The sequence below is a fragment of the Chelonoidis abingdonii genome, chromosome 6, assembly GCF_003597395.2.
Source record: "Chelonoidis abingdonii isolate Lonesome George chromosome 6, CheloAbing_2.0, whole genome shotgun sequence".
In the NCBI taxonomy this organism is placed as follows: domain Eukaryota; kingdom Metazoa; phylum Chordata; order Testudines; family Testudinidae; genus Chelonoidis; species Chelonoidis abingdonii.
Window position 1 is genome coordinate 85,742,460 of NC_133774.1, and position 23,408 is coordinate 85,765,867.

General features: G+C 41.2%; 1 protein-coding gene across 3 annotated transcripts in view; it reads right to left on the reverse strand.

Moving 5' to 3' along the window:
* Nucleotides 1-23,408, reverse strand: part of SYK (spleen associated tyrosine kinase) — an 80,807-nt gene that overhangs the window by 36,678 nt on the left and 20,721 nt on the right. For 2 of the 3 annotated variants that reach the window (XM_075067194.1, XM_032786532.2), the window contains exons 2-3: nt 8,142-8,594; nt 7,026-7,186 (exon numbers count right to left, since the gene is read on the reverse strand). In XM_075067194.1, the coding sequence (XP_074923295.1) occupies nt 7,026-7,186; nt 8,142-8,555 (575 nt within the window). In that variant the 5' untranslated portion in view covers nt 8,556-8,594. Of the gene's footprint in view, nt 1-7,025; nt 7,187-8,141; nt 8,595-8,889; nt 8,963-23,408 lie in introns of those variants that run through there. The other variant, XM_075067193.1, reaches the window with a different exon arrangement.

Genomic DNA, 23,408 nt, shown 5'->3' on the forward strand with positions numbered 1-23,408 from the left:
TGGGTTTCTTAGGTCCTTAACACTGTCATGTTGAGTGACAATTAATAGCTGTTTCAAGGATAAATGTAAATTCTGTAGGCTCATTTAAACATTTTCTTGGACAAAAATCTCGATTTTATCTCAGTACCTTTTGCTTCCAAACAAAGCCAAATTATCCCCTCTGTAAAAACAAACAATCCTTTTGAGGAAAAAAATGTTGTAAATATAATGTGGAAAATTCATGACATTCTACCATTGGGGAAGTTTGGAAGAAGTTAGTGGCAAAAGGCTTGGTTTTGGAATGCTGTGGAACTCAGGGATGCTTGAAGAATCAGAGCCCTCCCCAACTGTGAATTGAACAGAGGCCTTCTCAAAATACTGGGGTACTTGCTGGGTCTTTGCAGACCCCTAAAGAACAATCATGTGAAGCTATAATTTATAGGAAAAAAAAAATCACTAACACCAACTTCCAACCCTAGCTATCCATTTACATTTTTGAAGGCTATATTTAGCACTAAAAGGGGCTGGTAATTTTTGGGGGGAGGAAAGTCCCTCCTCCCCAATTAAATATTGGTGGGGACAAGCCCTCCCTACTTTCCATTGGGTCTAACACCCATGGAAGTGTAGCCAAAAAAGGGCTGCCAGTGACTCTGGTGGAAAGTGAGAAGAGGGGAGGAAACATAGTGTAGTTACTCATCCCCTTTTCATGCTCATATGTATGTGTGTCCTACCCCTAGGCCACAGAACAGAGAGGGCTATCTGGCCCACAATCAACAACTAACATGATCCTGTAATACCTTTATCAGTGGAATAGTTGGATAGAATTTTCCAGTTCCTTAATTAAAATATCACAGATATTTTTATTTTCATGATAGCCTATGTCAGCAATTCCCAGTCCTATTTATAGATACAGAGCTAATAAAAATAATGCAGATGTGCATTACGCAATTCAGCACCATGTAGTTTGGTCAGGCAATATTTAAAAAGAAAAGCAGACTTCTGAGACTAGATTCCCACTGCATCAATTGTTCCAGTACATTAGAAAAGCATTTAGAGTCATCAGGAGTGATATCACATCAAATAATGCTGGACAGGAGGCCATTAGTCCCTTTAATGGATTAGACTAGCTTTGCTCGGCCTTGGCAAGCTCAACAGGTACTGTAGGCCTCCCTGTGATATTAAAATTATGTTTTGGTTCCTTCCTGGTACTTCTGCATGCGTGTTCAAGTTACATACAAACTATATGTGGCTGTGAACCTTCTGATAACATGTACATGATCATATGTAATTACAAGTAATTAGAGAAGCTGTATGTATTTGTATCTAATGCTGAATGTAAAGTTATATAATTTCTAACACATTTATAATCTCATTTCAAACTGCAAGATTTGAAATTTCTAAATCTAGCCTTTATGTCTTGCAGGAATTCATCTTCTAAACATATGCTTATAAAACTAAATTTACAAATTCAAAGTCAGGTGTATGCTGGCTACCATTGCTTAATTAGGTGCTGGAGCACAAGCAATTTTTGCACATTCATAACTGACGCGGAAAGCCCAGAGATACCAGAGCTATGAACTGCCAAACAACGAATTAAGCACTTCTGGCCAATACTAACAACAGCAGCAACAGACAAACAGATACCACAGTTATATCCCATTTGAAGTGCAGGAGAAAACTGGCATTTTAGATATGGCTGGTTTGTAATTGTTGGCAAATGTTTATTTTATTTCTTAATGGGAATTTACTGAGCCCGTGCACAAACCTATATTTGTAATAATCATTGCTCGTAATCACATTCTAATATTATGCACCCAAAAAGAAAGTTTATTGGAAAATTCATAGACTTTCAATAAAATTTTAGAGCCATGCAGAGAGAAGAATGAAATAATAAGAAAGTTGACAAGTATTTTACAACAATCTCTCAGTCTATTCTTCTGCTCAGTTAATGAATGCCACCTGTTGGGGTGGTGATGGGGATGTAACATCTCCCAGACCTCTTTTGTTGCAAAGAAAACATATGTTTCCATGTTCTGAAATGGAGAACATGTTTTCTCTAATTCTTAAAAACGCTAGCTGGTAAGGCTATTTCTGCGATAAATGAAAAAAAAAAACTGATTTGATCTTCTACCCCCTGCTGATACATCATCTAGGAGTAGAAACTTCATCTCTCTGCTTCTGGGGCAAAGTGCTGACACAACCAGCCACGCTGTTAGGAACTGAAAAATGATCTGCATGAAGCTGAGGGGGTAATGAAACAGTTTTCTAGTGACATACATTACATTACATACCTAACTCAGTTTCTTTTTTAGAACAGGCAGATCAGTCAGTCAGGGAGGGTTTCAAATCATGAAGAATCTCACAGAAAAAATTCACAGCAAGTTGCCAGAAATTACCACTTTTAGTGAAACTATTTTACCGCACATAAATATCACTTAAGCATCAGAAAATTATTCACTAGTAATTCTGTTTCTTATAGTTCTCTTCCACCATCCTATCCAGTAGTTATAGACAGTGGCTGTTACAAGCAATGAGCCAAAGAAGGTAAGCACGTCTTATGGCATTTGGAGAACCTAATGGCCAATAAGTTTCAGAAGGGAATGATAAAGCCAGCTAAGGCTATGTCTATACTAGCACTTTTGTCAGTCAGGGATGTGAAAAACATCCTCCCTGCTCGAGCAACATAAATTACACTGACAAAAGCACTGGTGTTGACAGCACTATGTCAGCGGGAGAGCATCTCCCACTGACATAGCTACCGCTGCTCATTGTGGGTTGTTTAATTATATCGAAGTGAGAGAGCTCTCTCCCATTGGCACAGAGCGACTACATGGGATACCTTACAAAAGCTCATGAGAGAGGTGCTACTGTAAAGTCTCTAGTGTAGACATAACCTAAAAGTGCATGTGAAAACACCCCAGAGATGCTGGGTAGTCACTTTACAAATTCCAGAGGCAGAACCTGCTATTCACTGAGCCCATGAAATCACTATACTTATGTGGGACTTCACAATTTTGGATGTAGCTGTGTGGCCTGGCCTTAAGGTAATGGGAAATAATCCTTAATCCACTAGTAGCCTTCTCTCCCTTGTTATAGTCTCAAAAAAACTGTTAACTTTTTTTTTTAAATAAATTACGAGCATGATTTACGTAAAATTTCTGATCTCATTCATCTCTGCTGCAAAGAGACATTGCAACATAACATTTAAAACAAGAGGTAAATTGACACTAAATGGATTGCCTTGGGGTAGAGGATGCAGGGGAACCCTCCCTTGCCCCACCAAACCTCAGAATTGAAGATAAGAAATTAGCAGGACACATCTTCCCCCATTCTGCAAGCTACATTGACAGTAACTAAAAAATTCTCCCTAAAGAGAAAGAAGTTCTTATGTATCACTCTCAAGGCATGTCTACACTTACCTCCGGAGCAATTGATCTAGCTGGGGTTGATTTATTGCATCTAGTGAAGATGCGATAAATGGACCACCGTTATTCACGTCGCTGAAGTTGCGTAACTTAGATCAATCCCTGCCCCCTCCCCCACAGTGTAGACCAGGCTTTAGGTACCTACAGTTTCTAAAGATATGGCTCCTAAAGCTTTGAATGGGTTCTACAAACACCTGGAAAACCAATGGTAGGGTCTACTGAAGAACCAGTGGTCAATGCCTAGGTCTCCTCAAAAGAAGAGGCCAAAGAAGCTTTTGAATATAGGGAGGAGAATCATTTCTCTGTCTTGATGGGATCATGTATAGATGAAATGGCTGAGGTGGACTCGCACCAACTTGATTCAGAGACCTTTTTAGAAACCAGACAGGTAAAAAAAATGAACATTCTAGGAGAAGCAGGAATACACATCCAGCCATGTTCAGAATGTCTCACTGGAAAAGGTATTGCTAATCCAGGAATAGGCAAGGGAAGTCAAGTGCAATCCTCTGTATGACAGACAGCAAACTCTTTCAAAAAATCATCATCTCTGAACCAGCACTACTCAGTGTTCTGCCATCAGATCACAGTGTACCAAGGTAAAGAAGAAGAGCAGCCCTTTGAGAAGAGGTCTCCTCTGCTAGGGAATTTTCTCGCCATGGTTAATTCTGTTCTGTCCATCAGGGAAGCAGGAACCTTGACTGCAAAATAAACACAAAGAACCAGAGTAGCACTAAACTACTCCAGCAACAAAAATCACTGGACAGACTCTTTCCTTTCTAGAGCATAAGAATCTTCTTCCACTCAGCTTCTGAAGACAAAGCCTGCGGTAACTGTGATTACATTTTCTGAACAGATAGGAACATAAAATGACCTTTGAGAATTCCTAACCCAAACTACCCACAGCTATCTGCTTGTTCTGGGGGCAGAGTACTTGAGTTCTGGTGGTATCTATAATCTTCTGAATTTAAACGGGATAGGAGAGCCTTCTCTCACCTGTCATTCCTCAATACTGAGGGGAGCCCTTTAAAAGTTCTCTTTCTTGATTATCTTCATATTTCATAGCAATGAAAACTTTCCAGGTTTGATAACACCAGTCCTCCCATGAGATACTCCTGAAGGGATTTTAGGTGTTTATTCAGACTCAGACTCTGTTATTGGACACTGAATCAAGAGAAGTAGAAAGTACAAAGTTGGTCAGGACTCGGGCAGATTTCTTGAGTGAATAAGCTCTAGAGACAAATGCAAAAGAGCATGTAGCAGCACTAGGAATCCTCCAGTCTTAGCTACTCTATTTTTTAAAGGGAAAGGCCAGAATGGTTTGAGAAATCAGATGACAGCAAGTGACTCAAGCTTACTACTGAATGGGATAGTGTGCTGGAAACCCTTGACATACTTTACTTCTACCAAACTCTAGCTTTTTTCAACCTCCTTCTCTTCTAATTTCATGTTGACTTCAGGTCTCTGCCATACCAAGTCAACTTCCTCCTTGCTAAATGTAAAGGGGTGCCTGCCCCACTCTGGGCTCTAAGGGATTAATAGAGCCCTAGGGAGGCTGTGCAGGAGGCAGCCAATCAGGGGCAAGCAGGCCTATATAAAAAGGGAGCTGCAGGGCAGAGGAAGACAGTTCTCTGCTGGGAGCCCAAGGAGGAAGGACTGTCTCTGGAGGGCTGAGAGAACTGCCAGTACCCTGGACAGTGCAGTGCTGCAAACAAGGACCCAGGGAGCGAGAGACAGCTCCCGGCTGGCTGCTGGGGTTTGCAGGCTGAGGCCTTGAGGCAAAGGTAAAAAGGACGCTGGGGCCATGAGGAAGTGGCCAGACAATTCACTGCAGTAGCCACTAAGGGAAGTGGCTGAACAGCGGACTGCGGGTCCCCCAGAATGGGGGGAAGCACAGTGTTTGGCCTGGCTGCGGTCTTTGGAGAGATGTGGGTCCTAGAGCAGGAGTGACAGGGACGAGGCACCACATGAAGAGGGTGAACTGACATGCAGAGCTAATTCACGTGATAGACGGCAGCAGGCGCCAGAGTGGTCAGTGAACCCCGTTACACTAAGCTGCCTACTGAGTCCAGGTTCTTCCATAAAGCTGCTGAGAAACATCTCAGACAAGCTGAAGCCATAACTGCCCAACTCCTACTGGAAATAGCAGATGATCACAGTGACCAGAAAGCACTTATCTCCACAGAAGGCAAAGATGTGTTTCAGGAAGGACAGCTCTTGCACCTTCTTCTGTTTGTTGTTAGGCTTCTTCGGCTTTGGAAGCTGCTTCCACGATGTGTGTACAGATTACAGAAAACAAAGACAGCTGCCACAAGCAGGCTGTTGGAGATGCTCAGTTGCATGTCTTAACTCAGACCACATATGAAGTAAATTCCAAGAAATAGCAGGAAAAAGATGAGAACGCCTATTGAGAAGGCACAGAAATTCTACATTTCATGTAGCTGCCAAGTTTGCCTTGTCTGTACCAGCAAGAGAAAAAACCATGTAATCTGTTTCAGAGCAGCCACTGTCACAGAAAGAAGTGCTTACAGTACTTGGTCTATAACTACATGGTAGAATCTTATCATGCACATTGCTATACACTGTTGTTTGGTAAGGAGTATATATGCGACGTGTGCGACCTGTAACCTGAAGCTTTGTTTCCTTTCTATCATTCTCAGAAGTTCTGGAGTTCCTGTTTAATAAAGCAGTGGTTTATTTCTCAACTTCTACCATGGAAAACACATATTGGGGAAATTATTACAGGAACCAGGAAAATGAGTCAGGGCTAGATTGTCACTTTGCCCTTTGTCCAGTTTACAGTGTGTAGCTGCATTGGTCCAGGAGCAGAGCAAGGAGGGAACTGTGACTACAGCTAGACAAAGTTTGTTTGATGAATAGTAAATTAATCCGAAAATGCATTTTCTGAGGCACCAGAACTATTTGTAATTCCGGATTGAATTCAACCCACAAAATGTTTTGATTGAGTCAAATGAGCATTTTCCAAGAGAAAACTGTCCCACTGGAAAATTTTCAGCTAATGTCTTCTCTTGATAAACTGGATCTGATTAATCATTATCCAAAATGTCTTGTTTGTGATCAGGTAAACATTAGAGGGGTCATATGAGTGGAGAGAGAAATAGACACAGAATGGAACGATAAAGTAAAAGTAGCATTATTTAATTACATTCTTGCTGCTACTTAGTTGCAGAACAAAGTATTGTTATTGCCTCTTTGAAAAACAAATAATTATGGATACTAAATGTTAATGTTGTTTACTAGTATTTTGTATTTCTTTGATATCACATTCAGTACTATATCTTCACTCATAATATAAAGCTGAATGGAATTTTCTTGGCACTCTGAATTCCTCTGCTGCTTCATACAGATTTAACCTCAATGTCTGCTTGAACAAAACATGATCCTTGCTTTCACTTTATATTTTAATTTGAGTAAAGGGGAAAAACTAATCTCGAAGACATCTGCTTAGCTTTGGAATGGTTAGCAGCAATGAATGTCACATTGCATTGGGCTTTCCCACAGTGAATGATCCAACTCCTTTCTCAGTCTCATTCATGATTGAGTTATGGAAAAGGTGCAGCAATCATGGTGGCAACTACCAGTGCCAAAGATGAAAGTACTCACAAAAATTTTCCGTTGGTCCTTGTCCCTAAAAGAACACGGTGCTCTGATTCTTCCCTAGAGATCTTCCCGTGGAACCAAGGCATCTTCTCATGGGCAGTAGTGGCAATCAGCTTCTCTAGCTGTGGTTTTTGACTAATAATAGCTTGTTCGAGGGCATTACCCTGCAGAGTGGGCAAAGCACAGAAGGTCAGTTATACTGTTTTCTGTTACAGTGCAAAAAACAAAACAAAACCCAACACACACAACATTATGGTAAATGCCATTATTGGACTGTGAGAGACACATCCAAACACTGTGGATAATCAAAGTTTTAGATAAAATTAATTAGATTACTATAAAAGTTTTGGACTCATAGGGCAGAAACTAAATTCAGACAGACACTCTGAAATTCAGATATCTGGGTTTATGTTTGTGATAAGGTATCTTTGGGAGACTGTATTGTATATGTTTATGAATGGTTTACATATCATTTTGGGCTAGCAGTTCTTTGGAACTCCAGTAGGTGGAGAGTTATCACAGCTCCTCTAGAAACTAAAACTGTAGGGCATGCCACATGATTAAGGCTAGTCACTGAACCTGTAAACAACTCTAGTGGTGTACTGCCCCTTAGGGTGGCTTGCCTATACTGGTTCAAATGGTTTTTCACAGACCAACAGACTAAGGCTTTTGGTATAAAAATGCTGTGCTTAAACTCACAGCCATGTAGGAAGACAAGTTCCTGTTCTAAATTGCATATAATCTAAATAGACATACAAACAAAGCAGGCCAGGAGGGTAGGATACAACACAAAATAACTTGCGCGCCAAGCATAAACATACACTCTGTATACAACAACTTTCTTTTAAAAAAAAAAAGTGTGTGCGTTTAACAGTTAACTATTACCTATTTTTTGGTTTGTTTTCAATCCTGATTGGTGTAGAGAGATGCAATCAGAGACTTGGTCTTATAACACTTAAAAAACAAATGATAAACTGCCATATTTCAGGAAAAAATACATTTATGGCCAAGTTAATACAATGTACTGAAAAAAAAAGGCTGGGTTGGAACCCACATAATACTGACTTTTTAAAAATTCAGAGTGAAGCATCTGTATTGCAGAAATGGGATTGCATTTACCTGTAGGTTCCAAGTTTGTTTGACATATTCCCTGATAAGGTTCTCTTTTAAATCCTCAAATGGTCCTGTTTTTGGCTCAACACCTGGTGGCCGGTTGTAAGGTCTCCTCAGTAGACAAACAAGACCATCAGCTTCTTCTGAGTGATAGTTAATGAGTTCAGCAGGACTCATATGTGATTTCCCTCCTGCAATGGCATAAGAGCCACTCAGCTCTCTTTCAATTGTGTAGTGATGAACCTTCCTTCCATGTGCCAGGGACAAAGCAAAGCCACCAAGGTAGTTTCGACTCTGGCGCAACAGATATAGTCCATCACTCAGCCCTCCTTGCAGCAGGTAATCTTCTGCTTCTTCACGTGTAATATTGCCAAAAAAGTAGGCCAGATGGTTAGCATTGTTAGCCATGTTGGTGGCCATGGCTTTTCCTTTTGATCAGCAAGGACTAATGTTTTGTACCTATTATAAAAAATAAAGAAAGGAAGGAAAAATAAGCATCCACTGGAAAAAAAACAAAAGACAACACTTTGAGGAATTTGCTAATAATCCTTCCCCATTTAAGTCAAAGGGAGTTTTGCCATTGGCTTCAATAGGAGCAGGATAGGGTCCTAACTGTTTTGTCACTGTACTACACAGACATGAGATTACCCTTTTTTGGACCAAAAAGGCACAAGGCCATTTCCTGCAATATTTCATGCAAACCTCCCATCGAACTCAAAGGGCAATCTGTATATGGGATGATGGCAGAACATACCCTAGACCAATGGCATGAAGTCCACGTATGCAATGTGTGTCCTGGGAGTGGCTAGGCCCTCTGAACAATTTTGTCTGGCCTCTGAACCTGCATGAAGGATGCCATTTTGTGTATATATTTTAGTAAAATTACTGCATTGAAACTGCTAAGTTTTGCACATGCATCATGAACTCATCATCTGAAAGAAAGCTGAGCACTGAGTTTTAGAGTATAAGATTACTGAATATGGGGGATAACTTATGTTTATATATAGCAACATACAGATGTTATATTTGAATAATTGTTTTCCTTTTGCACATCAAATGCAAATACTTCAAATCTGTATTGACAGAATCATGATTTTTTTTTAAATTAAAGCAGTAATAATTTTTTCTTAAAATAAGCCAAAGGACACTAATAACAACAAAGGACCAAATTCTGCCTTCAGACATATTTGTGAGACGCCCCCATAGTTTTAAACTGGTGTTTATGCATGTAACTGAGGGCAGATTTTGGTTCTTGCTGTTTAAACAATTCATTAATAGTATTCACTTGATACAAAGTTTCAGTTTTAAAAAGCTAGTGTTTTGTTAGAAGTAGAAACAATGGGCAATGCTGAAGTTGATGGAGTAATGCTGACAAACGTACACCAACTGAGAATTTGACTCCATGTTTAACTCTTGTATTTACACTAGGATGCTGTTTTACAGCTTTACGAGTCTGTCTACAAATAAGCACTGGATTTTATAGACTAAAGTAGACCAGCCTATTGCATTATTTTGGACCCTGCTGTGCCAGGTTATTTCTGGCCAGTTCAAAGATTCCATCTGTGGATCCCACTGGACTGTGACATCTACAGAAGAATATTCAAGATTACAGATGCAGAAAGACACCTCCCACTTTTCACTTCCACTTTGTTCCACTATAAGGGACCACAAACTAGGTGTTGCACTTTTTAAACTAGCAGTAGACTATATATGACATGACCAAACATGTCTTTTTATAGCACTGCAGCTGTGGTTATGATTTCATGAGACTCTTTCATCCAAGTTCCTATTTTCAGGTGCTTACAATTTTCAGATAATATATATCCTTTCAGCTAATTTTTATATACTTATTTTCAGCCCAAATGTAAGATATAGAAATGTAGTGTGGCTGCTTCTGAGATAGCCAGGCATGAAGAGAGGAACTTATTAAGAAAATGTTTCCCATATAGTTTCCCACATTCATTAATAAGAAAATTATTTTGTTTAGAGACTACAACCTCAGTGAAGAAGGGATGTTTTGTTAAGTCTTAAAACAAACAGTTGTGAAATGAAATGGTTATAATTTACTGGTGATAGCATGCTGCATGAATGCAGTACATCCTTTTCTTTAGGTCGTGTCTATAATACAACCACTACAGCATCACAACCACATCCCTGAAGCTGTGCTGTTATAGTGCCACATGAAGCTGTTATAGGTGCTTCCTACATCTACACTACAGAAAGTGTTTTTCTGTCAATTTAGTTGATCCAACTCTCCAAGAGACAGTAGCTAGGTTGATGGATGAACTCTCCTGTTGACCTAGCCACATGTATACTGGGGGATTAGGCTGACCTGTGTGTCAAAATTTTTCACAGTCCTGAGTGATGTAGCTAGGTCAATCTAATTTTTACATGTAGACCAGACCTCAGAGAAGAGTGATTCCTGACTCTGTTGCTATGCAGGATCCCCAGCAGCAGAACTAGTGCAGTTTCAGCGTCAAAGGGAAGGGATAGGATTCTAGGGCGTCTATACAGGGGGTCTGCAGCCCTTGCGTAACAGGGTTCAGGACACATATGGGACTGGGCCTGGGGCTAGGGCCAGGAGATCTGTTGCTATGTGAATCTTCTCGTCTTCACTTTGTGCCAGGAAAGGGGCACGCTGGAGCTACAGAGCTACTGCAGCCCCACACAGCATAGTGACTTGCAGTGCAGTATTTACTACCTTGGCTGGTCTGAAACAAAAATCTGTGGTTTAAGAGAATCACTTGCTACACACCTCTACTTAAACCTTGCCTGGGATTTTTGGCCACTCATAGTGCTGGCAGGTTCCCTAAACTTCTGAATAGCCTGGTGTCTGGACATTTATGTTCTCAATCTTAATCTATTAATACAGTTTTTATGCATTAAATATGAAAGAATAAATTAAAAGAAATTAAAATGGCAGAAAATCACCAATGAAAATTGAGAATTCAGTTAAGACCAAAATAAATGGTGATGTATAAGGGATATCGAACATTGATTTCATACAAAATAACTATTCACAAGGCTAAGACTGTCTGCACAAGATGAAAACTATGAAAGCTTTTCTTCAAATGAATTGAATCCATTGGACATCTAATGATAGACCCAAAGCTCCTAACAGTCAATATGTGAAGTCACTCTCATATAATGCATTCAGTAAACAGACATTTAGGTTAATAGATGCTGAAGTTGATCTTCTTATGTGATTTGTCATTTCAACAATATATTTGCTTCCCACTCTTGCTGTATTTGTTATACTTCACGTTCATTAAACCAGTGGCAGAGCCTGCTTTCTGAATTCACTGTGCAGTTATTAAAATACAGTTATGTTCTGGGAAACATGATATACACAACATGGAAAAATAAAACAAATTAGGATGAAAAAATGAAAGGAAATGTAGGGTAAATAAAATAGAGCAAAAGTAAATTTGAATTTTATCTTGTGCTTTAAAGTATATGAAGAGTTTCTTTCTTGCTATCTACAGCAGAGACCACTCTAGCTATAGGCAAACTAGGCAGCCGCCTCAGGTAGCAGATTTCTGGGAGAAGTGATTTTACGGGGTGCCACAAACCGGTCTATGGAGATATGAATTGCAGAACACCTTCACACATAGAGCTTTAAAGGCCCCGTGTAGATCCTCTTGGAACTGCAATGGTGTAGTCTGTTCATGTCAGACAAACTGGAAAGGCCCCTGCACACCTACACTGCAAAGTGCTAGATTTCAGGGAGGGAAGCAGCAATGGGGAAGTGCCTCCAATTTTTCTGGGCTCAGCAGCTATGAGGCAAGGGCAGCTGGGCACCTGGTACCTGCTCCTGACAGGGATGTGCGCTCCTGACAGGGGGAGGAGGGGAGAATGAATCAGGGATAACTCTGCTTCTCCACCTCCCACACAACCGCCCTCCCATGCACCACGTGCTTTCTCCAAATACCCCCACCTCCCACACAATCACCCCAATCTCCTGCAAGCACCCATCAGGTACCCCCTGCTTCTCCCAGACACCCTCCACCCCCAACCTCCCACACTGCTGGTGACTGCTGTAGCTGTCATCGCACCCTATCGCACAATATATGCTCTGTGGACTGGGGATGGCTCCGAACTGCTGGGGCACCAGACTGTCTCAAGTGGTTTCTGATCCACAGACATAGTTGTTTTAGTTATAACAGGCTACAGCAGACAAATATAAGCCAAACACCTATACAATCCATTATTTGCTTGTTCTAAAGAATTCTGTGTTAGAACAAACACACTAGGATTTATAACTATTTTGAAGGGTTGAAGGGCAAATTTTCATTTCTTAAAAACAATTATCTAAAAAAAAGCTATAACTATTTTATACTAAAAATGCTCTAAACTGAAAAATTGGATGAACACCCATTCGCACCTAGGGGTTGTAATTTCCATTAGCACTAACAAGAGTTTCCAGGAATAACCTCTGCTTATAATATTTATTTCAACTGTTTATACGATTAAACTAAATACAAAGATGACTAATAGCATCTAAAACACACCACACTACCAAAACAGTGAGTTACAGACTTGTCAGAGGAATGAGAAAAACAAAAGGGAAGTGCCCCCAGAAGGTGTGTCAGCTATAAGCCTACTTAACTAAATAGAACTAACAGAGGTAAGGCAGCCAGCAATGGACTCTTCCAAGAGCTGGTTCAGCCAAAGACCCTTGAGTGACCTTGTCTCTGCCTACAGGCATCAAAATAAGCAGACCATAATTAGCAGGCTGTTAGATAGGACAAGAGGCCATCATTCAGGGACCTAGGGCAGGGGTCGGCAAACTACGGCCCACAGGTCAGATCCAGCCCATGAGTCGTTTTAAGCCGGTCTGTGAGCTCCAGCTGGGGGCGCCGGGTCAGGGGGCCGCACCATGTGGAAGCAGCAGCATGGCCCGACTCCGGCGCTCTAGCAGGCTCAGGGCCACTCCACGAGTAGGAGCTGGAGAAGGGACATGCCACTGCTTCTGGGAGCCGCTTGAAATAAGCATCGCTCAGAGCCTGCAACCTTGAGCTTCTTCCCATGCCCCAACCCCTTGCCCCAGCCCTGATCCCCATCCTGTTCTCCAAAACCCTCAATCCCTTCACAAAGCACTGCTACTCAGTGGTTAGCTGAGAAACGGACAGAGTGGTGATGTAGCAGAATCTGACATGGCACTGCCCCACTGCCAAATAGTGGTACTGCTAACGCCAAGCATTCACAAATCAGAAGACTAACCAAAATAAGCCCATGTGATTCCCTTGTTAAGAATGGTGTGGTGTTCTGCAGTGATAGCTCAAAACACTGCAGTAACATTATTGCCAGCTGTAGAGTTTGGGGACAAACAAAGTAGAATACTCTAGTATATTTTATAAGGATTTATTTCCAAGCTCAAATATACATAAACCTTGTTTCCAGTGTCTTTGCCTCATCTTACATGCATGCATTACAGCACCATTTCCAGTAGCATCATGTTTGAAAAGAACAAAAAAATACCCTAGCTTGGGAATGGACAATGCTGAGCCTCCTGGTTAATTAACGGCACAATCCAATGGCTACAGAAATCAAGGCTGCCTGACACTATGATGTCAAGTTTCTATGTTGCTGTTAATTCAGAAACTTAATGAAAAGAATGTTTCAGAACTCATTTTACTCTTAAAAAGTAGTAAAGAATTCTGAAGTCAGTCACATTAATTGTGCAGCAGTCACAGAGCCAAAATTTTCCAAGACCGCCTAAGTGATTTAGAAGCCTAAGTCTCAGTGAAAATCAGTACTAAATGTAAATACAATATGCTGGTTGTAAATACAATACGCCGTATCTCAATACGGCAATGTAGCGTGATCTTCATAAAGAACAAGATTCTACAATGATTAAAACCAAAAAAAATCCAATAAAAACAATGGATATAAATTATGGCTTTTTATTTTAGCTGCCTGAATAGATTTATGGTATCAAAGTCCAAAGAATTTTTTGTACATTAAAAAATTATAGGGACCACTCAATATTCTGTCTAGCAAGTATGTTTTTATACCTATATATATATATATATAATCTTATTTAAATTCATTATGCAACCAAAGAACATACTGTACAATTTGTAAAAGCAATGTTCTACTAAAGGAAAAAGAAGAAAAATATCTTGGAACTTTGTTCAACAAACGCTTAAGCAACTGTTACTTTAATTATCACTAAAAATATAAATTTGCTGCTGTCTGTTCTCCCTTCAGTGCTGATGACACACAACACCATTAGCTTCCTTTTAAATAAATCTATTATGGACCATCTATCTACACATTTTATTAGCTGAATGAGAAACAACTAGTTAAGACTCATCTCAAACAAGATAGAGGTGCTGCTTGTCGGTAGAAGAAAATATTTTGAGAATCTAGCTGGTGGCTTGTACATGCTTATTATTCAAGAAGTACAGCTGTTACTTTTGAGACTGCCTGAATTTGTGGGTCACCCTTGACTACCTTTCTCAGAATGGAGGCCAGTGATGCAATAACGGTCAAGAATGCTTATTGACTTATATTTCTTAACCAGAAGGCCGACCTGTTTCTTTATGATACACATCTCATCAGTCATTTATCTCTCTATTTTATCCAGGGTAGGCTATTGTCATGTGTTCCTAACTGGGTTTTGCTTGAACTTGATAAAAAGGTCTACAACAGTTGCAGAATACAGCAGCTCACTTATTTCTCAAGGCCCTTCTTCAGAAGGCCATCTCTATTCAGCAAAGCACGTACGTAGGTCATTAACTTCAGGCATGTGCTTAAGTCCCGTTAAGAAGACTAGAGCATGTGCTGAAGTGCTTTGATGAAGAGGGATGAACTTAAGCACTTGTTTGTATACTTTGCCAAACTGGGGCCATACATCTTAGAATAGGAATGAACGATTTATTAACACCTGCCCTCCAAAAATCTAAAATTAGCTGCTGATAAACTTATAAAATGTATCTTATGTTGTAACTTGAATACACTCAACCATTTATGTTGTATATGTCATAATGTACCTTATTGAAATGTAATGAAGTTTTCCAATTAAACATTCAAACTAGTCTTTATATCACTTTTTGAACCACAGTATTAGTTTCAGATACAAAATGTCACACTTTCAGTTTCATCGCAGTACAAGTTAAATGAAATATCACTATATACTCATACAAACTATGGCTCCACTCTCCAGTCACTGCATGACCATGATCCCACAAAGCATATATGCACATACTCAACTTTAAGCAAAAGAGGAATACCAAAGTACTGTAAATGGGATTAATCTCATGCTTAAAGCTAAATTTTTGTATAAGTGCTTTGCTGGATCAGGGGAACAAGAGCAACTCCCAATGGAGTCAGTCCCGCAAACATGCCCAGGAGCACATGTGCGTCTGTAGATCAGGCCAGATGGTATATTGGGCCCATAGTTGCTGGAACTAGGGGTGCAGGGGATGCTTCTGCACCCCGTGGCTTGAAATGGTTTCCATCATATACAGGGTTTACAGTTTGGTTCAATGGCTCTCGGCACCCCCACTATACAAATTGTTCCAGCGTCCCTGGCTGGGTTCTGGAACTACTCATGCTCAGTCCTGGGTTTTCAACAAAATAAACTCTTATTCATCCAATTTAACTTCTCTCTACTGCAAAGAAAAATCATTATACACGCTGCATTTCTATTGAGTACTTTGAGTCTAAGAAACAAGAACCAGAGGAAATGCTGCTTAATATTTTGCAGCGAACATTTATCACCACTGTATACAAGTGAATATAAAAAAAATCATTAATTAAGAAGGAGATAGATGCCTCCTTTTCTTTTGCAAAGAAGGGGAAAAGTAATTTAATTGACTGTAAGGACTGGTATCATGTCTGCTCATCAGAAGGAAATGAAGGCCCACATTCATCAGCTCTATAATTCAAACAAAAGTTCAAGACTTTTAAAGAAATCTCTCAGGCAACATAGGGGATTATGTCAACATAATCAAAACCAAGCAAAATGATATGTGAAACAAGCTGCAAAGAATTTCATCTACTACTGTGGGCAATTAAATTACATATCATTGTACTAGCTGTTTAAATATATCATTCTTAGAAGATTTGGAAAGCAAGTCATTAAAAGATTAATGAATATATAACTTTGTAGAAGGTAAAACAATTGAGAGGGAAAGGATACCACAGCATTTAAGGCTGCATCTTCCTGTGCACAGCTTTATTTCTGCATTCTTTCATTTCAGAACACAGCCTTCTGTATGACACAAAAAAACATACCAGACCATGAGCGTAAAACCTTCCTCAACATAGCTTCCAAATACAAGTAGGTAATATGTGTTGTAACTTTCATTAATTTTGTGGAATTCCACTTTTGTATAAAGGTTGACAAATTATTACAGCTGAAAACAGTATTTAAGAAAATATACATTTTTTTTTATATTGCACCTGTACCAACACAGAAAAACAGCTAGAAGGTTTCCATTCCCACCACTTTATATGCTTTAAAGCCAACTCTTGCAAGGGCTCTAAAATACAAATGGTTAACCGGACTGCTAGGAAATTTGATGTGCCTCATGGGGGAGTGCTAGACTTCCAAATTTTGGGTAATTTCACCAAGGAGTTTTCAAGTTACAGCCCACCCCGAAAGCCCTAGTTTCCTTTTGCTGCCTTGTACTGTTAAACTGAGAGGTACTAATGACTGGATGAATGGGGGACCTCTTGGTTGCTCTGAACTCACCCTTCAATTAACTAATTAAGGCTAGATAAATCACACAGCCCCATCTAAGACAAAAGGAGTTTCAACTGAGTGGCTACAGCAGGGGTAGGCAACCTATGGCATGCATGCTGAAGGAGGTATGCAAAATGATTTTCAGTGGCACTTACACTGCCCGGGTCCTGGTCACCGGTCCAGGGGATCTGCATTTTAATTTAAATTTTAAATGAAGCTTCTTAAACATTTTAAAAACCTTATTCACTTTACATATAATAACAGTTTAGTTATATTATACACTTATAGAAAGATACCTTCTAAAAACATTAAAATGTATTACTGGCACATGAAACCTTAACTTAGAATAAAAGAAGACTTAGCACATTACTTCTGAAAGGTTGCCGACCCCTGCGCTAGAGTGTCAGCTGACTGGGATGTGAGCAGTCTAGTCTAGTGGTAGGGTGGGCATTAGGAACCAAAGCCAAGGGTCAAAAAGGAAGGCAAGAACTCTCTCTTTGAAACAACAAGCCAGCTGAAACATACATGGTTTGGGATTTCACATGACCCTGAAATTCACTAAGGTTTGGGAAACATTATTAAAGACATCGGCAGATCAAGAACCTTCTCTCAATCTGCCTGGACTCTTTGATCCAGCAGACACTATCAGCCATCTGCCTTGTGCGATCTACTGGCATAAGAAATATCTCTAAGGCTACGTCTTTACTACCCGCCGTATTGGCAGGTAGCAATCGATTTCTAGGGGATCGATATATTGCGTCTCATCTAGACGCGATATATCGATCCCCAAACGAGCTCCTTTTGATCCCGGAACTCCACCAACCCGAACGGTGGTAGCGGAGTCGACATGGGAAGCAGTGGACGTCAATCCCGTGCCATGAGGAGGTAGGTAATTCGATCTAAGATACTTCAACTTCAGCTACGTTATTCACGTAGCTGAAGTTGCATATCTTAGATCGATTTTCCCCCGTAGTGTAGACCTGCCCTCAGTATAGAGCAGGCAGCGTGCTTATTTCCACAAGCACTCGGAAATGGTCCTTTTGTTCTGCTGCTAGTCGTGAAACGCTCTTTACTTTATTCTGGGGCCGAGCCCCCCACATATACTCTCTTACTAAACTGACATGTTTCACTGAAAGATTCATTTGGAATTCCTGTGTTCAGATGGACCTGAAAACTCCAAGTAAACTTCAAGAAATATGAACCCAGTTAAACCAATTCTGTCAGATTAGGTTCAGTAAAATCTAAAAACATGTAATCCCAAAGCAGTGGATTTCACATAGGCACATTTAAGTGATAATTTTCACAGTGGCTCAGGAAAAGCTAAACATGTCCAGATGTCACCTGGCTACTAAAACACATCCAGAACGCAGCAAATATCTGTTATTTATTCTCTCATATAATTGCCATAGATACAGAATAGTGACAGAATTATTTAATGAAAGTAACTGCAGCTTGTTTTATTTATTTTGCATTTGCCATTACCATGTTACTGTTTTAAAATCAATAAAGGTGTTCTAAAATTAAATAAAAATAAAGGCAGTATTTTCTTGGTATCCATCAGAAATTTCAGATAACACACAGGATTAATAAACAAATCTATTAGTGCTGCAGTACTTCAGTTACTGACATTTCTTAGCTCCTAAGACTTTTAGCTATAAATAGGAGTCGGTATTCTGAATTTATGAAACCCCATCTCTATGAAAATTCATCTCTGGTAATTTTTCCAAGGATTTAGTCAGATCTTACCTGTCTGATTTTAGTATCTGATAAGAGAGAGATCTCCTTTCAGTGAAGATGCTATATATGCTGGGAGGATGAGAACTGTTGTGGGCAAAAGAAGTGATTGGCTGTACAATCACAGTATAGTTTCTACTCTAAATTAGTCACTGAATTGGTTTCTTTTTAGAAAATGAAGTACGTGTGTTCAATACAAGGTGCATTTTAAACATAAAAATTGAAGAATGGGAGATTCCCCAGGTCACTTTCACCAGTATGGTTAAAGCCCGAGATAAAACAAAAGACTTAGTTGGAATTCAAATGAAGGGGAAAAAGTATGAACCGAAAGGAAACTACCGTATATACTCGATCAAAAGCCAGTTCATTTATAAGCTGACCCTCCCAAGATGGATAAGTAAAAATGGAAAATTTTTATAACCCATTCATAAGCCGACCCTATAATTCAGGGGTCAGCAAACTTTGGCTCCTGGGCCATCAGGATAAGCCGCTGGTGGGCCAAGATGGTTTGTTTACCTCAAGCGCCTGCAGGCACGGAGGTAAACCTAAGTAAACAAGTGTCCCGGTGCACCAGCTGCTTACCCTGACGGACCGGGACAGCAACTGGTGGGGAAATTTTTTTGGGGGGTGGGGGGGCAGCTGGGAGTCAGGGGAGTAACCCCTGTAACCACCCCCCACATGACCCCATCCCTAGTCCAGGACCCCCACACTCTCCCCATCCTATCCCTTCCCACCTTATCTGGGGAGGGGCAGGGGAGGATGTCCCTGGCCTGGCTGGAGGTGCTCCGGCAGGCTGGACAGCACAGCCGCAGCATGTTCCAGTGGGTGAGCTGGGCGGCATGGCCACAGCCTGCTCTGGGGGGCAGGGACGAGTGGCACGGCTGCAGAATGCCAGCCCCAGAGCTGCAGCTGCTTTGGAGGCTGGGGGGAGAGCAGCACGGCCAGAAGCGGAGAGACTCTGGCCCTGTCTCTTCCCTTCTGGCTCTGCTGGCTGTACTGCCTCTCCTTGCCCCCTCTGTTGGCGGGAGGGGCTGTGTCCCACTTAAGGCCACCCAGGGGGGGCAAGTGAGGCAATTTGCCCCAGGCCTCACAGGGGCCCCGCAAGCCCTGGCCCAGTCCAGGTCTTGGGCAGCATTTCGGCGGCGGGGGGCCCTTCAGTGCTGCCAAAGACGCAGAGCGACTGAAGGGCCCCTGCCACCAAAGACCCGGACTGCCGCCGGGTGAATACAAGTGCCACAGATCCCCTGCTTTGCCCCAGGCCCCCTGAATCCTCTGGGCGGTCCTGGTCCCACCTCTCTCTCTCTGTATCCTGTTCATAAGCCCACCCCTTTCTCTAGTGCTTCCCTTTTTTACTAAAAAAAATTCAGCTTATGAACAAGTATATATGGTAAGTTCAGAACCAGGACTCGTCCCTTCTGCTATATCTACAAACGAAACAAGACTTTGCTAGCTTGTTGGGCTTTTTGCAGGGGTGGAGGGAATATTTAAAGTTATTTTTAAATCTCTCTCATTCCATCAAGAAGCATCTTTCAAAGGAGGTGAGAAAGGAAACATTCTTCGCCTTGGTTGGGAAGGAGAGCAACTCACAAGAGCCACCAAACAGACTTCACATCTACTGGAGAGCAGAAGCTCTCGGGCTATGCAGCTATATGCTACTTCTAAAGGGGGTACTTCTGCCTGGCCACTGACCTGGGAATAATATTACCTAGCCCTTATATAGCATTTTTATCACGCACATTAAGTATTATAAAAGGGCCTGTGGCAGCCCCATTCCCAGCACAGAGTCATGAATTCCAGTTGGCTCAAATATCATATGGCAACAGAGATAACTGAGCTCAGGGGAATGGTGTTCAAGGATGCACTGAATCTTCTTTGGTTTGTCTTTCCTCTTGCAACCTCCCAGTGAATACTTAGGATCAGACTGTGACTGGCCCAGTGCAGGTGTACAAGGAGAAGAGAGGGTACAAGAAGCCTTCCCCCCAGCTTTGTGTAGCTGTGCAAGAGCCAGTCATTGAATGGCCAGAGAAACTAGGCACTGTGCAGAACTATCCTCATTTGTGGCACAGGACTCCCCAAGGGGCAGTGCCCCTGCCACCTCCCTCAGTACTAAATTACCACAGATGCTGAGCATGGAAACGAGCACATGCTAAACCCTCCTTGGGTGTCAGAGTGGGGGCAAGGGTGAAATATGGGAATGTCTACCAGGATTCCTCTTGAGGAGTCCCTCACATGCCATCCATGGAGGAATGTGGCTCTGAGTTAAAGTTTAGCCCAGTGTATCTCCCCCAGTAGTGTGAGGGAGCACCAGTGAGGCAGGGAAGAATTATGAATTGGTTGCAGGATTACAGGCCAGATTCTCAGCTACTGAATATTCATATAGCTCCACTGACTTTAATAGAGCTATGCCAATTTATATCCGATGAGGGTCTGGCTCTAGGTCTCCTCAGTGACAGCTCCATCCAGAAGTATAGCCAGGAAAGAATGAGGAATATTAATACTATACAAAGGAGACTGGGGCAGGGAGAACCCTTTTCCCAGGTAAAAATTATGTCACATTCTTTAGGCCAAGATGTGATGATCTGTCTCCCCATTCAATTATGACTCAGATCTGTGGAAACTCCCAAGGATTTCATGGTCACAGAATGAGGAAGACAGGCCACTCACAGGTCAGGAGGTGAAAAATACAAGGAGCTCATTCACATGAGCTCTTGTTCTCTCAGGCAGCTCTACAGCCACTTCTCTCCAGCTAGCTAATACTTCCCCTGAATAAGTTGGTCCAGTGTGAATCCAGTATCCTTAACCTTCTACAACCTGGATAGCACTGAAAATCATGAAAATTACATTCTGGGTAGGCTTTCTATATAAGTAAATGCATAAGTTTAATGTACATAATATCTGAAACAGGAAGTTTCTTATACAGTTTCTGTGAAATACCCTATTGAGATTTGATTGGTTACTCCCATACTGTCACCAGTGCATTGCTTTTCTGTATTTAGATGTTTATCTGTCCATTGATGTAACAATCTCACAGACCTTTCCATTTCTCACTGCAGCTGGTGGACACTCAAAAGCCACATAGTTTAACCAAGAGACAGCTACATACTCTGCACAGCTGCACTGTGAATGGCTGAAGACGGAATACTAGAACTGACCTCAGAGACATAGCATTAGTTCTTAATTTTTTAGAAGATGAAATAAAGATTATTAGAGCACACAAAAATAAGAAGCTCCATTAAACAAAAGCTGAAGATTTCTCAGTCATAACAGAAGTAACAGCAAGAATCCTTATAGGCCTCAAATATTTATAATCCATTTATTCATAACTATAGCAGAAAATCACAAATTAGACATGAGTTTGCAAGGTCATATAGTAACTTTGATAGAGTTCAGTAAGAGTTTCTTCAGGCTGCCTGAATTCTTCTTCAAGAATTGTTAGGAATATTCAGGTCAAGTGACAATTTTTAAACGTTTGATATAATGGTGCACAGATATGCACCAGTAAAAAAACACACATGCAAAGCTCAGTGTAGACAATTTCTCTCTCTGGATTTGTTCTTTGTATAGTGGTTTCCTACATAACTGACTTGCCTTTCTTTCTGGGATTCAAACACAGTGGTAGGATCAACAATCCATTAGCAACTAAGAGAGGTTGATTATGGCACAAATCTCACCCTTCCTCCTAAACCACTGTAGGAGCACAGTGTTTTTCCCTTGAAATCATTGCTTGGCACCCCACCAAGATTCCATCCAGACTAATGTAGAGTGGGGATAATGGGCAATGCCAGGACAGGCTAGGAGAGGCGTGAGGGAACGGCCAGGGGATGCATAACAATGTAGATACACCAGACCGGAACTCTGTGCACAGGCAAATGTGGAGGAGAGCCAGGGAAGATCTGTCTTCCCCAGTCCCCAGGGAACTATACTGTGCAAAGCCCATTTACTTAGGGATGGATTCTGGCACTCTTACTCACATGGAATAGTACCTTTTATCCACAAGTAGTCCCATTTATTTCAATGGTCTACTCATGGCAATAGGCACTACTCACCAAGAGTAAGCATCTCATAATCCTATCCTTAGTCTTTTCACAGGGGAAAGTATTTGGGCCAAAGTGAGAAGGAGGGAAAAAAAAGTACCATAACAGAGGGCAGGAACAAATAATGTGTGACTCTAGAGCTAGCTGAAGTGCTTGACCCCTAAACTGCCCTACCTATGAAACAGCATAGTGAGAACCAAGCTATCAAGTGAGGTTTTTTACTCGTGGTCAGTCAGACAACAAGCAGTATCGATTATAGCGGACAACAGAGTTAATCTTTAACAATTTTATAAATGTGTGACCTAGCTGTTAAGATAACCCCATCTGGCTCTGCATTGGCTATTGGAATGTGTGACTAGACTGGCCAGTACTGGCCTGTTGGGAAACAAAACAATGATTATATAAAAAAAAAAAGATATTGGGGTGAAGGGGATGAAGCAGGAAAAATAATTCAAAGGTCCTTAAGAACAAAATGAGTGGGCTATTAATTGGAAAGTGCCTACCCACCCGGGGCCTTGCTCCCTTAAGATTAGCAGGCTTATATTTCCAGGCTGGGGCCTAAGATCCAAGAGAAACAGAACTGTAAAAACCCCTGCCTGGGAGGGGGAGGGCCTTGTAAGTAAGCAGCAGCTACTCAGGGCAGACATTGCAGGAGAGACACTAGGGGTATATCTACACTACGGGATTATTCCAATTTTACATAAACCAGTTTTGTAAAACAGACTGTATAAAGTCGAGTGCACGTGGCCACACTAAGTACATTATTTCGGCGGTGTGTGTCCATGTACCGAGGCTAGCGTCGATTTCTGG